Raw genomic sequence first — 15370 nt, 5'->3', positions numbered from 1 at the left:
ATCCAAACCGAAGACGCACTTCTCAGATCAGGCTAGGGCTCTGCAGCTGAGCTGGGCGCCGGGGCTCCGTCATGGAGCGTATTTGCATTTTATGCATGGGAAACATATATCTGTTGTTATGAATTAAAATTTTAAAGTGCAAATAAGATAAATTCAAAAACTAAAAAACATAATATTTATTTATCTTTGCCATCTAATAAAACTTACCCTCTCTCTCTCTCTCTCAAAAAAAAAAAAAAAATTAAAAGTAGAAAAAATTAGGACTGGGGGTTCGGAGGCTTGGAAGACACACACTCACTTGCTTATAGTATACTAGTATAGATGTGCTTCGAATTTGCAAACTTATCATTTGGCGACGACGTTGGCTTTAGCTCGGAGATAATTTCTGGAGAAATTGTGTCGTACGACTTCCACAGAAACAAAGAAATGTTTCAATTGAAGATATTCTCAACAACTGAACATTCTCAAAAAGGAACCACAATTCCTGCCAATTTATAGAAAGTTATGGTTCCACAATGTAATGGTAAAATATACACTCAGGAAAAAAAATTCAAGCCTAGAAAGGTTGAAGTATAAATTGAATTATTTCCAGATTTTCTTATGGTGTGTTCGAATCCAAGTTCAAAGAGTAGCAACCAAAACCCAGTCCCAAAAGGCATACACGGTTATTACATCCAACTTCAGATCACTTGCAACAATTATCTAACTACCTACCTATTCATTCGAGGATCGAGGGAAAAAAAAAAACTACCTATTCATTCACCAATGCCGTCAAAAACTTCTTACGTCAGGTCAAAACTTTTCTCCAGAATCGGTATCAGGTACTCAGGTCTTGATGTGAATAGAAATAACACTTTTGTATTCATTTGCTCCCCGATAAAGCCAAGATCCTTTTAAGATCAACAGAACAAGGCTAGTTTCTGACTTTCCAACTACCAGAATTGCCACTAGAATGAAAAAGGGAGCAGACATCTCACGACCAAGCTTCCACATAATACTTACGTGCCTTTTCCAGTTCCCTAATCCACCCGATGGCAGCTTCGCTGGAAACCCCACTCTCATTTGATATGATTTCCTCAAATGCTGACATAACATCCGCCGGCATTTTGGTTGATGAACCTGCAACATAGATGGCTGCACCCTCGCACAGCAGATTCCACACCCTGTTGCTTTGTTCCCGCATCTTGTGTTGCACATAAACCTTGTTTGGCTGGTCTCTGGAGAAGGCAACATAGAAGCCTCCACCTCTATCTTCTGAGAGGACCCCACCATTTTGTGAATGGGACAACCAAAAATCTTTGTATAAAAAGTCGTTATCCTTGTTTCGGCAACCAAAGAAGAAAAGAATGGGAGCGATGGGTCCAGATTTACTCTGTAAGGCTCTTTCCTCGACAAATCCTCGGAAAGGCGCACAACCAGTTCCGGGTCCAAGGAGAATGAGGGGAAGTGATGGTGGTGGAGGAGGAAGGGAACCTTTGTGAAACCATGCTGGTATATTGACTCCTGTTTTTCAAAGGAATATAGGGTCAGCAGTATAAAGTGGAAGAAAGTGATACCAATGAGTCTTGTTACCACATTTTCTTTAGAATCTGATATGGCACTGACACATTCATTGGTAACGCGGGTCTCAAATGAATCTCAATAATATCCAACCGGGTGTGCGGTGTGCCATATTAAACCACAATGTGGTCATATGAGCATTCTTGAGTGATACTCCCTCCGTCCCAATTTGTTGTGCCTATTTTAACTTCCCCTTAATTTAAGAGAACATCATAATTACATTGACTTTTTATCAATTTTACCATTTTAGCCCTTTGATAGAATATTAAAATTGGAGCCAAATTTCCATGTTGATTCCATTCCGTGGTTGTATTAGAACTCAGCATGCATTAATTAAGCTAAGAGTACTATGTACTTCTTTTCTTATGGGAGAGCATGGCGCCTTAGATTTAAAATTTGAATTTTAACCTTTTTAAATTTAAAAGGAAATGAGGGGTAAAATGGCAAGTTTTGAAACAAGCACATCATTTTGGGACATCCCAAGAAGAAATAAGGGCATAACAAAGTGGGACGGAAAGAGTAACAAAGTTGGTCATCCAAATGCGATCGAAATAGCAAAGATCACTTCTTGTTAACATACCAGAACTATTTTCAGGATCAAGTCCGGCTAGCCATGCTGAGCAAAGACCAGTTCGCTTCCGCTTGAAAGGTGTTGTCCACGATACCACATTAATCGTCAAGTGTACTTGATTGGGATGAACTGAATGAGAAGATGAAATAGAAAATGCCCTCGTTTTTAATGGAGGAACTAGCTGCACGAGCCATTCAAATGGCATTTGCACAGAAGGGAAATCCTCTAATACCTAGAGAAAAGATAGCAATTTGCCAAAGAATAACAACATTAGTGGGCTTTTACATTTTTTATGACTGGGATTTAACTGTTTCAGAATCAGTAGAATCACCCAATTTCGATGTGATAAGAAAGATCCATGCTCACGAGGATTTCTCCACCATTTTGCTAAATCGGCACATCTGATACACCTTTTGCTAACACCTAGCGTTTCCTATTTAGTCTTTGCAGAGATTGTTCCCAAACTCAGAAGACAGTAATATGAAATGGCTACATCTCAATTTCATTCACTATTATCCTAGCAAAAATGACAATTGCAGGATTTCTGGACAACATAGTCATGACTCGTACGCATTTTGGGCAAAGACATTTTGTGTCAATGCAGAAGTGTCCTGCTTTGAATTTTAACAAGGATGTTTGTAGAACAAACCACTTTATCTATCCTGGAAATATTCCTTACCCATATAAAGGTATACTCTGACATGCAAGCTTTCATAAATGCAAATGATTAGGGCAGATCCATAGAGACTTCATCAAGGTTCAGAAAGCATAAACACCTATAATCAATGAACCTCAAAGTTTCATTTCAAGGAAAAACCAACATGAAAAGGAGAAGAAAATATAAGCACCTTGGTCTCTAGAGGAAGATGAGCAATTGTGTACCTCCAAAACAGTTCTTCTTTCCTTCTGGTTATATTGGTATAAATCATCTCTTCCTTCAGGCGAGGCAAAATATTGAAGCCTTTCCTTCTCATGTTCAGCACTGGCAAAGTAACTCATTACCTGAAGATATCAGGAAAGGTTGATCACTTTAGTGCACACTATGATTGTGCAGCTGATGTGAAAGCAGGTAGGTAAGAACTCAGATAACATGTTCCTAATATTTTTCCACAATCAAATTACAAAGATGCAAAGAAATTTGCTTTCATGGTTGGATACGAAGAGTGAAATTCCTTCACCAAAAAAAGTCGTAGTAGGTCGTAGTAGCTAATTCTGATGTTAGAGATCCACCTGCCTACAAGAGCAAATCTACATCAACTAAGGAAGACATGTAAAATATATTCTCTGGGTAATAGTTACTTAGGCCCCATTAAAGGATGGGAAAGTTAACTTTCCCACATATTTTAGAGTGTTTAGTTACCAGGAAAATGATGGGACCAAGGAAAATGAAAGTTAACTTGCCCTTGTAGGACTCACTTTCCCTTAAAACAGATACTGCCAAAGATATGGAATTTAGCTTCGCGGGAAAGTTCTATCCTCCTACCATCCACAAATATTTGGTGTCAACATTCTCCCTCTTTCCTTTATTTTCTTTATTTCGTACAAATTTCCATTTTTGTTCTCTGTTTTCTGCTGTAAATATAGGCAACATAGTCAATACGTTGGTTTTTTGGAAGTATTTTATCTTGTAATCAGTCTGTAGTTTTGTTTGTACCAACTTATAATCATTGTTGGTTAACACTAGTTTTATTTTGTCTTATCTATTCTACAGTATCACACAGTGAGTCCTACAACAGCAAGAACGAAGCATGACCTTTAAACTACCCTTGTGACAAAGACAAACATTACAATAACACCGAGAATCGGTAAACGATATCCTCAGGGTAGAAAACACTGCAGACCATTACAGATGCATAAACGATTATAGTTTATGCGTATACACCCTCCCTCTCCCTCTCTTGCTTGCTTCAGTTCCTTGCGTTCGGGGTTCTAGTTTTGGATTTCCATCCATTACATTTTCTCTACGTATACACCCAGATATCTCTTTGAGTATATCACGTGCAGAAAGTGTGAAATGTATCTGTAGAGGAGGAGTTGCAAGAATTCACTGTAGAACACTCAAAATCTAAGCAGCACTCAAAGTTTTTGTCCACGTCGCTACCATACCAAGTTGCTATTTGTCACATTCCTCCATAAATTAGCTATGTCTGCAAGACTGCAAGTGTGTGGGAATCGGGACAGACACTATATTAAATTTTTAGCTAATACGGCGAAAACCTCTGGAACAATCCCTGCTCCATCATCCCCTACTTGGGTTTTCATGTGTAATCCCGACGCTGAACTGGAACCTTTAAGGAAATGGAGAAAGCCCAGTCTTAACAGTGAGGCAGGTCACTATTGCCATCCCTGGATTTAAGTACAATAACAATGCTGCTTAAGTGCAACAACCAACAACATACATAAATGTATAGGGAACATTTAAATCATTAAAGTAATCAAATGAAATAATGCTCATCTGAGAACAGTTGACATATTAGAAGCCAAATAAAATGCAGCTGTTCATCCCAATGGAGCCTCAAACTTAGGTTGTTCAAACAAGAAAAAAGCATATCAACGCTGATTCCCAGAGAAATCAAAGGTAACTACTGGGCATCAATTGATGGAAAAAGGATCGATACTTTACCAAATGACCAGTATTATAAAGGAGCCAAAACATGCCAAACGATAAAAGCTTAAAATATTACTAAAGATATTTGCAATACATACACAAAAGAAGTTAAGATATTTTTTTACCTCAAAGAAGTAGCGACGGGGGGAGGCTGATGCAACGTCCATTGTAAGCTCCACAAAAGTCCTTAATTTCATGGAGATCTTTGAATCACGACGTTGATTCTCTGTACCCCTGGGATGGACCTAAAAACAGTGAATCATTCAGTCACATTTCATGTTAATAACAAAAAAAAAACCTATCTGTCCAGCACTACTGAAAGTAAACTGAGATTAAAGGGCAACATCATTAAGTGATAGTACCATAGCCAAAAGAAAATAACGAGAAGATAAAGAGCGCCCAGATGCCTCAAGTAAATAGAGTAAGAGAAATGAGGATAATGATAAAAGAGAATTCAAAGAAATGAGGATAGTGTTCACAATGCCACTTCTTTTTTCATGGCCAGGAACAAGCTTGTCCTTTGCTTTAATTCCACGAAGTACTACCCAACGACGCGAGATTGACTTGGATGAATCTGCTATTCCATTTTACACCAGGTACTTTTCTATAAAGGTTAGGCCTAAAGTTTGAAATGAAAAAATCCAACCCTGAATGTCATACTAGCACCTTGCCACCTTCATCCCGCGACACATGTATCCGACATACAGGTATATTAAACTGCATTCCTTTCACATAACATCTCAGCAGTTGCACAGGATTCAAGCGCGCGAACACACACACACACACACACACATAGAGAGAGAGAGAGAGAGAGAGAGAGAGAGAATATATATATATATATATATATATATATATATATAGAGAGAGAGAGAGAGAGAGAGAGAGAGAGAGATGCATTTATATATAATGTACACTATAAAATCAATGTAATCTCCAACAGGATGCATTGATAAATGTAATGATACACAGCAAGAATATGTACCACCCAAGATGAAATAAAATGTTCAAAGAAAAAATCAAAGTAAAAAAAATGATGAAAATCCTCCAGGCAACTGACATGCAAGAAAATTACGTACTGTAATATATGCATCTGCATTCAAATTACAGCGCTGTATGAAAGCATCAATTGCAGCAGGATCTTGACCAGGGAGTATCTCAAGAACATCACCAACCTCATATTCAATAATCTGAAAGGCAGAGAATAAAAGTCAAACTGCAAAGAAGAATCAGGTTGCATTTTAAGCAGCATTTTAATCTCATATTTGGATTGATTTATAATAAAAAACTTCATAGAATTGACTTGATTTAAGGATCAAGAGAACTTCTTCCTTACAGATGAACAAGGCTCGAATTCGAAGTGGCGAACATCTTTTCCACAGCTTGCTATAGTTAATGCATGATTTTTTGTCTACAGTGTTGAATTTCAAACAATTAAAACAGGTACAAGTCAATAAATATAAAATGGTACTTAGAATTATAACTCATTAGATACCTCAAGATCATAGATTTGTGTGAATGGGTTGGTGTGTGAGTCTGTCACACACAAACACACATTTTATCTATGTATATAGATAGATAGAGAGAGAGAGGGAGAGGGAGAGAGAGAGAGAGAGAGAGAGAGAAAGAGAGAGAGAGAGAATGACACTCAATCCACCACACAGGGACCATTAATAGTGCTACAGTGGAAAGAGTACTATCGTCAAACCAGGCATCATCCTTGTGGGTAGCAAATTGTGTCTTTCCACACATTAGCCAACTTTCTAAAGAAAATCACTTAATACGAACTTTGATGTCTGAGCGAAAGCGAAAACACTGAACATGACAAGTGGGCATATGTTTTCTGCATGGTTAATACTGCATTCTCAAATCTCTCCCATCTTAAGTAGAGAAGTGAACAAGTCAAGAGAGTGCTAACCTAAAATAGTGGACATAAAAGGTAATCAGCGAACTAGGGAATAACTTTTATTTTAGTTTCATCTAACTGAAGTCTGAAATGTCTCCAAAGACAATAAGACCAATTAATAATGGCAACCACAGGATGTCCTCCCACATATGGAGCTTATAGTATCATTGTGGTTCTTGAGATGCTCAAAACTAATGCCAACAACAGAACATAGCATCGCTGATTAAAAAAAAAACAGAACACAGCTCAGAAAGGCCGAAAGAAATTGAACGTCTTATCACCATTTCATTTTTCATATAGTATCCAAGTAACCGCCAATAATACTTCGCAAAAGCTTACCATCATAAACCAACCTACTATATGAATATCTAGAATTTACTGCACACGACATTGACTGATACATGAACTCCTTTTGGAGAGAATATTGTTAAACATCAAAAAAAACATCAACATACACAGTAAAAGAAAAACGATCACAAACCATTTTTAGAAAGCAGTCAGGCCTCTTCTTGTCATGAGAAAGTTTTCCGGGGGACATTGAGCGAGCCCTCTCAATTTGCATCTCAATAAACCTCAAATCTAAGACAATTACCCGAGATTTTTTTATCAGTAAGGAAACACATTGTCAGGAAATCATGCAATGAATAATTCTTTATTTTCTATTTCTGAAAACCACAAGGCTTACACATTCTAAGTTCCAGTTGGTTTCTAGGCTTAAAGTGCCAAGTTGCAGTGAAGATTTGTCCACTTTACAACCACTGAAAGGTTAATTAGCTATAAGTTGCATAGCCTAATATGTGTACGTGTCAGCTGGATGCCCTGTTATCCAAGGAGAGAATAGGGCAGCTACACTAGCTAGTGCTTACTGATTAGCTACGAACTCAGGCGAAAAGTCCTACACCATCTGCCTAGATGTTAATTTTCTCAGCCAGTCCCGGGAAACTATGAATATGAGGAGCTTCTGAGGGAACATAAAGGGTACGGTCCAATTTGAAATGGAAAGCCAATGATTTCAACAAAACAAAGATTGGTTTTTGCCAAGAATGAGGGAAATTCTAAATATTTGCATAGTGCGAGAAGCATAGCTTTGGCAACCTGAATCCTTATTGTCTTATATTTTTCAAACTAAGATCTACAACCTCAGTCGGTCGGTACTTGTAGACATTAAAAATGGTAAGCAATGGTAGTCCTCTTAAATTTTCAAACTAAGATCTACAACCTCAGTCGGTCGGTACTTGTAGACTTTAAAAATGGTAAGCAACGGTAGTCCTCTTAACCACAGGCTAGAAGCATGAAACCTCAGCAACAGAATCATTTCCATAAGACAGAAATCTTGGCTAGGAATATATCAAGGATACACTAGGAATTTACAAACCAAGCAGTCACTAGACATGTCTTTCTTCTTTTTCTTTTTTTTTTGATAAGTACTAGACATGTCTTTCCTTTCATGTTGGTCAATACTTGCCTGCATACTTTAAAACGCTTGATAGTTGATACAACGATTCGAAACCCTGGTCCAAATACACCTCTATACATGCCAATTTCGAAATTGTAGTTTGAGATTGAACTTTAAGTCTTTAACAGTATGTAACAGAAACCTTGGAGATAAAACACACTTTCTAGAAAGCAATAAGACTTGAGCACAAATGGAGGACCTCAACCACAAATGAATTTAGATATCAAGTTTAATATGGTGGAGTTGCTTCTGTCTGGGTCACTAGCAGTGTCACTACCACAAAGCCCTCAGTTTGCTCATAAGAGATTTCACCTCATGAATTCTAAATAAGATTTATAACCACTCTCAAATGGCTGGCTGTTAAGCCGAGGAACAAGATTATCGAACGTGGCTTTAAAAAAATACTAATGCCTGAGAATTTATCAACTACCACTTTTATCTTCTTTGTCTTTTTGGCTGCACCGTGGACAGATTTCTATTATCAGAAACCAGGCACTTCATACAAAGTTAGAAAGCCAGACACGATATGCCCAACTTTAAGTCAAGTCAGCCATCTCAGCTTCTGATGCAGGTTCTTTGTACTTTCATTTTTGCATTTAAACATTTGGTTGAACCAACAAGTCTTGATAGATCGGAATTGCGAAAAAGGATTCACGTAGTTGGCCTCAATTTAATTGGACAAAAGCTAAGCTTTGGTTTGATTTGGTTATCACTCGGCCAACACCAGAGTTGTTATGTCTCTGTTTTGAGTTCTCACTAAGCATGGGTTAAACCACTGTGTCGAGTCTCCTTTCTTTCTCGTTTTTTCCTTTTTGGTAGGTACTTTGTTGCGTCTCCTTAAATTCCTGGAAATTGCATTAGTACATCGATTAAGGTGGAGAAAAAGATGTGGACTCTACTCAGGATATGCAATGGCAAGTAGTATCAGAAAAAACTGATAAACAACAGACAAATTACCAAGGAATTATATCATGCAAGTTCAGATACAGTTTCAAGTGAGCAAGTTACCTGCATCATTTGAGTAGTGTGAAACAACTTTGTCAGCATCATGATGCACGATTTCAATCTTGGGTCGATCCATAAAATCCATATCTGGAATCACAAAATCTGGACCTTTTGGGAAGAGCTTTGGATTCTTTTCATAAAGAGTATTCAAGAAAAAGGACATCCAAGGATCCAGAGCACCTTCATACCTATCAATGGGAACAAAATGTATCATTTATCTTTTGTTAAAATAACATGGAAGCATAAAACACACCTCAGTCAAACTGGATAGGAATCCACAACTGAAATACATACAACCCACAAGATTGTCCTACAAAAACTAGAGGAAATGCTTCAGCTGGTGACTGGAGAGAGAGAGAGAGAGAGAGAGAGAGAGAGAGAGAGAGAGAAGGCTTCAGCAGTTGCTACCTATGATCTAACAGAGAGAGAATCTTAAATCGAACCACCGCAAGCATTGAAGGAAATATATTACAGATCCAAAACAAAAGAAGTACGAATGTACAGCAGTTTATATACAAATTTTAAAGTTTTAGCACCTTGTCCTCGTATGTCTTAAAAGAAAACCCAGTAACAATTCTTAAGGTACATTGCATTATTGCATATCACCATGTAATGTCAATAAACTGAGACTATTTCAAGAAGTTCAAAATTTAGGAAGTGAAAACTTCAGAGCAAAACTAACAAGGCTGAAAAATTCCAATCAATTTTACATGTAGAATTCTAATCCTCCAAGGATCACTTCATCTGGGGCTTTGCACATAAAATTTGTTCTATGTTCGCGTTCAGCATTCAATAGTGAGTGCTGAACTCTTTGATTTATTTTCCTAAAGGTTGCAGCACCCAATTCTGAAAGACCCAACAAACTTATATCAACATAAGGCAATCCTGAGGTTTCACAAATATTTGCACCTTGGTTTTCCTTTGAATACACATATCAATACCCACGGGGCACTTATCTCTTTCTGGTAACGAGGAAACCCTCCAAGGCATGAAAGCAAGGCCACTAGCCACTTTGGACCAACCCCAGTTAGCGAACCCTAGATAGCTACAACAACCAACAAGCCGCAGGTACCAGGTAAGTTGATTGCAAGACTTCGGATACACAATTGGTCCCATGACAACCTTAAACTGTTGACCTAGCCAGGTGGGTTAGCTGCCCACCTATTATCCATTTAAAGATAACATGATCGAACAATATTTTCTAAACGAAATACAAAATCAATATTTCAAGTTTTCAACATAAGCTAAATAGTGAAGCAACCACCTCCCATAAAAACTCCTCAAGAAAACTCAAACTCCTACCAACATTCAGCACAGAAGACCCACTTGGACATACTCATAGAAATGACGAGCAGTTCTCCCTTATGGCGTTGACGAATATATCGATAGAGTAACAAAAAATAAAGGCAATGAGGAAAAACCAGGAACGGGGAAAAAAGAAATAAGAAAAAGATAATTAACATAATTAACATAGCCTTCCACCAGATTGATTCAACACCCAACCATTTTGTTTCAACATTGGTAATAGAAAAAGGTGCATCTCCTAATTCCTATATCAGTTATGCAAGCACAAGAAGAAAAAATAGCACTTTAATTGCCGAGACCCGAGAAACCAATACATAACATTAGCATTGAGTACTACAAAAGAAGAAGAAAAACTCCAATCACAAATGTCATGTGGGAGTCGTCAAATTCGTACATTTAACATTATCTATTACCCCTGTAAAATCTGAAAACCCCAAAACCAATATTCTAAACCAACAAAAACAATTCTGATCTGTCAAATCATGGAGCATTTTTCTATCCAACCTTAAGGACCTAACCTTACCCTGAAGGATGCTGATCGTCTCCCAGACCTCTTTCAATTATTGCTGTTGCTCCGAGAATTGAAAGTCTTTTATCCAGCTTCTTTGCAACAAACTGCAACAAAAACGACAAAACGTTTCAACTAAAAGCAATAGATAAGATTCTTACTTCATTCTGGAAGTGTACAATTGCAATACTCTAATGAAAGGAAAGCTCAGTAGTTGGCAACAGTCAGACGTTATACTTCAACACGATGCACACATAGCCTAGGTACCAAAGTAATATGAACTATAAAGTATATAAGGGTGAGGGCACTCTCACTTCAATAGCTAGCTTTTGGGGTTGAGTTATACCCAAGACCGTTACACGATATCAGAGCAAGGTACGGAGATGGGTAGGGTGCGTTCCTTTGGCCTGCACGCGTCAGGTGCTGCCGAGTGAGCACGTTGCGCTTTGAGGAGGGTATGCAGTGAAGTCCCACATCACCTAGGTATAGTTGTCAAAGGGTGCATCAAGGCGCTAACCACGCCTGGACTGAGCCCAGGCGAGGTGCCTTCAATGAAGCGCAACCAACGCACGTCTAGGTGAGAAAGGCATAAAGGCGAGAAAAGGCATGCCTCTCTCAATTTTAATCACAACCATAGGATCAAAGCTAGGTTAAACGTGTTACTTTCACTCCTCCAACCTTGACTTCAGTTGATCATAAATCTCTCCTCTATCAATCACCAGAAACGAAAATAGCACATGTATAACCTCAATCATCAGTCTCTTCTCTCTCCTCTCCTCTCATCTCTGCTCTCTCAATTATCAGTCAATCTTCTCTATACGCATATATAGTGGACATATAATATTGTATACTCCCTCCGTCCCTTTTTTAGAGTCTAGTATTCAATTATTTTGGATTGTCCCTTAATAAGCGTCCACTTTGTAAAAACAAACCCCCGAGTAAACAAGTTATTATGGTATCAAATGCTCTCCTCGTTTGCAAGCACCTTATTTGGGCATCTGATGGGAGGAGCTTCCAAAATTCTCTCGAAATGGCCTATTTTGGCGTGTAGGACATTATTATTTCACATCTCTAAAGGAAAAAGTAAACCCCCGAGTAAACAAGCAAATCATAATTGATTCTCAAACTTTCGACAGTCCCAGCCCAAGTATGGAAAGACTTTTCGGCCTTTTCATTCTGTCTAAGTTGCTCCATAGGTCGTGCCAAAAGAAAAAAGGTTTTCATCAATCAAAAGACTAGGGAGGAAAACGCATATCTGTATTCCTAGAGTTGATGCCAATTACAAAGATTTGGATAAGTAGAACACAGAACAGCATAAAAAGTCAGCAGTTTACATAGAGAGAAAGAGGTACTGTAATTCTGCAATTATAAATAGAACTGTAGAGTCATTACATTGTATTTCTGGTAACCTGAATCACCCAATCCAAACACAGCATAGTTTACTCCTTCTAGCCAATCTTTAGCCAGATTTCTTTGCAAGAGTTTCCTCCAAAACACCTACGAAAAGAAAATTGACATTAAAGAAGGAACACCTGAGATTTGCATGAATTGGTATTCCTATGGGAAAGCACCAACCTTCAAGGAATCTGGTGGATCTCCCTGCCCAGTGGTGGAAACAACAAAAACTACAATCTTCTCATCTCGCAAGGAACTCTGAAATTATCACACAAGAAAACATGCATGCAACGCTAATGATCAAGTTCTTTCTGAGAAAAATTGTCCCGGTTTAAAGCATATGTCCTATGTTACAGTCGCTAGGAATCAGATTTGCAGACGATTGTTAGCAAACATTCAGCTGATTGTATACTTGTCAATTTAATCAGGGAAATACACAGCAACTGAAATTATTTTGAATTGCTGAACATTTGGGGCCCATTTATTTGACTGGACTATTACAATTCCAAGGTATAGGTAGTATTATCGGAGTAATAGCGATGTGATTAACAGTAACACACACATCATGGTATTATAAGTCCCATTTTTTGTGGGATTATATATCCGATGAATGTTTAATTAGGGTCATAAAAATTGGAAAAAATTCCATGACCCCTATAGATAGAGAGACAATATGCTTTGGGATTTTTATGCTTTTGGTGGTCGTTCGGATTTTGCTTCTCAACTGAATTTTCAGAGCACGGCCACAAATGAATTTCTGGCGGTGGGTTTAATCTTTAGTCTGACTTCAATATAGTACACGTATATCTACTCGTGTATGTATGCATAATCTATGTGTACATACAGTGAACGCACATCTATGTATATCTATGCAAGTATGCATGTATGCATGTATGTTGTTGAATATATCTTATTTATCTAAAATCAATAGGGAAAGACCCAACCTATGTTTACCTGGAGGCAGTTTGAAGTGTTGTTTCTTCAATGAGTTTATTTCAACCTTTTTACTGGATTTGTGATGAGAAGGTTGATTTTTTTTCTTTAGGCTACCCCTTCACTTGGTAAGAATCAAACATAAAATCATTTCTGTTGTTATTTTCTCTCCTTATGTGTATAGTTTGCTCATTAGATCAATGAACATTTTACAAGTTCTCAACGGCGTTAACTACGCACATTGGTCCACAAACCACAGGTGGTCAAACAACCATGAAAATTGTGGGAAATGGTTTTTCCACTCCACATTTTTATAAGTGCATTCCTCATGTAGCCTTTTAGTGTTTTTGTCATGTGTAGTTTGAAGCACTAAAAAAACCCAAATGCCTAGATTCCCTTTACTACTTTAGTGGAATCCTTCAAATAGGTCCTACCAATGACAAAACCTAAGCAATATCCGTTCAACATGATGTTAAATTACCGAGAAAACAGAGCCAAATGCAATAAAACAGCACATAGAATTCATCTCTACTCATTGAGATAATCTGGGACCATTTGGCCTATTTATTTATTACGATATTTTTGTTCATCTTTTATGAATTTTGTTAGATTTCCATCTACAGGTCTAAAAGTAAAAATTACGGTCCAAAAGACGAAAACAAACCATTAATGACAAAAATAAAATAAAAAATTGAAACATCTGTCTCAATTGTCGTCATCCTATCTAAACTTGAATTTCAGCCCACATTTTGGTACTTTTTCTGATTCATCGTAGACACTAATCATTAACCCACAAATTTTGACACGAAGTTAAACGAGAGATCAGAAAAACTAAACAATATAACGCTCTTCAAGACAAATTAATTTAGGCGAACGCGTGTCGATTTTCTCTAGTGCATAAATAAGAAAAATCATAAAATTAGCAGTTTCTAATTGTCAGTTGAAAAGGTTTGGGACTTACGGCGTCAAACTCGTCGGTGGAAAGGACGGCGACGGGGCAGCCTCTGCGCTCCGCTTCGCGACCTAGACGCTCGGCTGCGTCCATTGCATTGCCTGTTTGTGAGGCGTATAGGATCAGTAGCTTAGCCTTGTCTTCCATGTCCCTGCTCCCCTTGCTGAGAGAGAGAGAGAGAGAGAGAGAGAGAGAGAGAGAGAGAGAGGTGAGGGGCTTTATTGGGTTGGAGGGCGGTTGGGCTTTAGCTATAGACCGACATGTCGAGTTGGACCAACACGAAAGTAGCGTCGCTCAAGCAACAAAAGCGTGGCTTTACACCCACTTGGGTCTCTCTCTCTCTCTCTCAGGCGACTAGATTTGGGGAGGGGGATTTGGTACAGTGCATTCACGCAGCATCAGCACACCGTCGGTCCTCAGAAAATCAACGGCCTCCGGTGTTTGGGTAACTGAGAGCCCAGCAGTACAGATGGCGGCGAGAGATAATGATCCGTTGCTGAAGAATTTGAGTGAGAGAAAGCAGAGTTTCCGGCGAAACGTGGCGTCGATGGCGGTGGAGTTGAAGGAGTGCCGTCTCACTTCCAACTCCAAGGATCAGTCGTTTGCTCGCGAAGCCCTAACGAGGCAGGCCACTAGGCCAGGTCCCTAAAAATTTTGAGTACAACGGTGTTGTCACTAAGGTTTAAAAAGTAATTTAACGGAAAATGATTTTGTCGCTCTTTTTTTGTTAACGTTATTTATCTGTAAGTGTATTTTTGTACCAAAAATACACAAGGGAAGTAGCGTTACAGCCATTTTAAAATGTGTGAAAAATGTACTCTTTCCGTCTTATAAAGTTTGGCATTTAGATGAATATGTGTTATTTTTAAATTGCATATATCATTTAATTCATATAGTTTTAGACAATTTTTTGAACTTTATTTAATAGAACAAATTAAAATCTATCAAACAATATTCATATTACTTATAAAAAAACATTACAGATTAAAAAATATAGTTAATTTTTTCATAATGTTGGAATAGTAAAAGTGTCAAATTTTATTGGAGGCACTCTCTCTCTCTCTCTCTCTCTCTCTCTCTCTCTCTCTCTCTCTCTCTCTCTCTCTCTCTCTCTCTCTCTCTCTCTCTCTCTCTCTCTCTCTCTCTCTCTCTCTCTCTCATAGAAGGACCCTTT

General features: G+C 38.1%; 1 protein-coding gene across 4 annotated transcripts; it reads right to left on the bottom strand.

Moving 5' to 3' along the window:
- Positions 1-557: 557 nt before the first annotated feature.
- Positions 558-14847, bottom strand: LOC131304624 (NADPH-dependent diflavin oxidoreductase 1). 4 transcript variants are annotated; one of them, XM_058331940.1, is made up of 12 exons: positions 14206-14847; positions 12492-12569; positions 12309-12413; positions 10932-11023; positions 9107-9291; positions 7124-7221; positions 6073-6147; positions 5816-5926; positions 4865-4984; positions 3014-3133; positions 2141-2363; positions 558-1503 (listed from the first exon to the last, which is right to left on the bottom strand). In XM_058331940.1, the coding sequence occupies exons 1-12, from the start codon at positions 14341-14343 to the stop codon at positions 974-976; spliced, it is 1875 nt and encodes a 624-aa protein (XP_058187923.1). In that variant the 5' UTR covers positions 14344-14847; the 3' UTR covers positions 558-973. The 4 variants fall into 4 exon arrangements, with proteins under 4 accessions (XP_058187923.1, XP_058187924.1, XP_058187925.1 ...); XM_058331941.1 differs by lacking the exons at positions 12492-12569; positions 14206-14847 and having other exon boundaries at positions 10927-11023; positions 12309-12327; XM_058331942.1 differs by lacking the exons at positions 7124-7221; positions 10932-11023; positions 12309-12413; positions 12492-12569; positions 14206-14847.
- Positions 14848-15370: the final 523 nt, after the last annotated feature.

Source organism: Rhododendron vialii, chromosome 10a (assembly GCF_030253575.1).
Source record: "Rhododendron vialii isolate Sample 1 chromosome 10a, ASM3025357v1".
In the NCBI taxonomy this organism is placed as follows: domain Eukaryota; kingdom Viridiplantae; phylum Streptophyta; class Magnoliopsida; order Ericales; family Ericaceae; genus Rhododendron; species Rhododendron vialii.
Note: the sequence above shows the minus strand (reverse complement) of the source record. Positions and strands in the feature narration are given on the sequence as shown.

What these genes read in the sequence shown, in the direction of transcription:
- LOC131304624 (XM_058331940.1), bottom strand. Translation starts at nt 14,343, where the DNA reads ATGGAAGACAAGGCTAAGCTACTGATCCTATACGCCTCACAAACAGGC. An exon ending in CCACCGACGAGTTTGACGCC is followed by an intron (nt 12,570 to 14,205) that starts GTAAGTCCCAAA and finishes TGATAATTTCAG; the next exon opens with AGTTCCTTGCGAGATGAGAA. An exon ending in AAAGAAGAACTGTTTTGGAG is followed by an intron (nt 2,364 to 3,013) that starts GTACACAATTGC and finishes TCTTTTCTCTAG; the next exon opens with GTATTAGAGGATTTCCCTTC.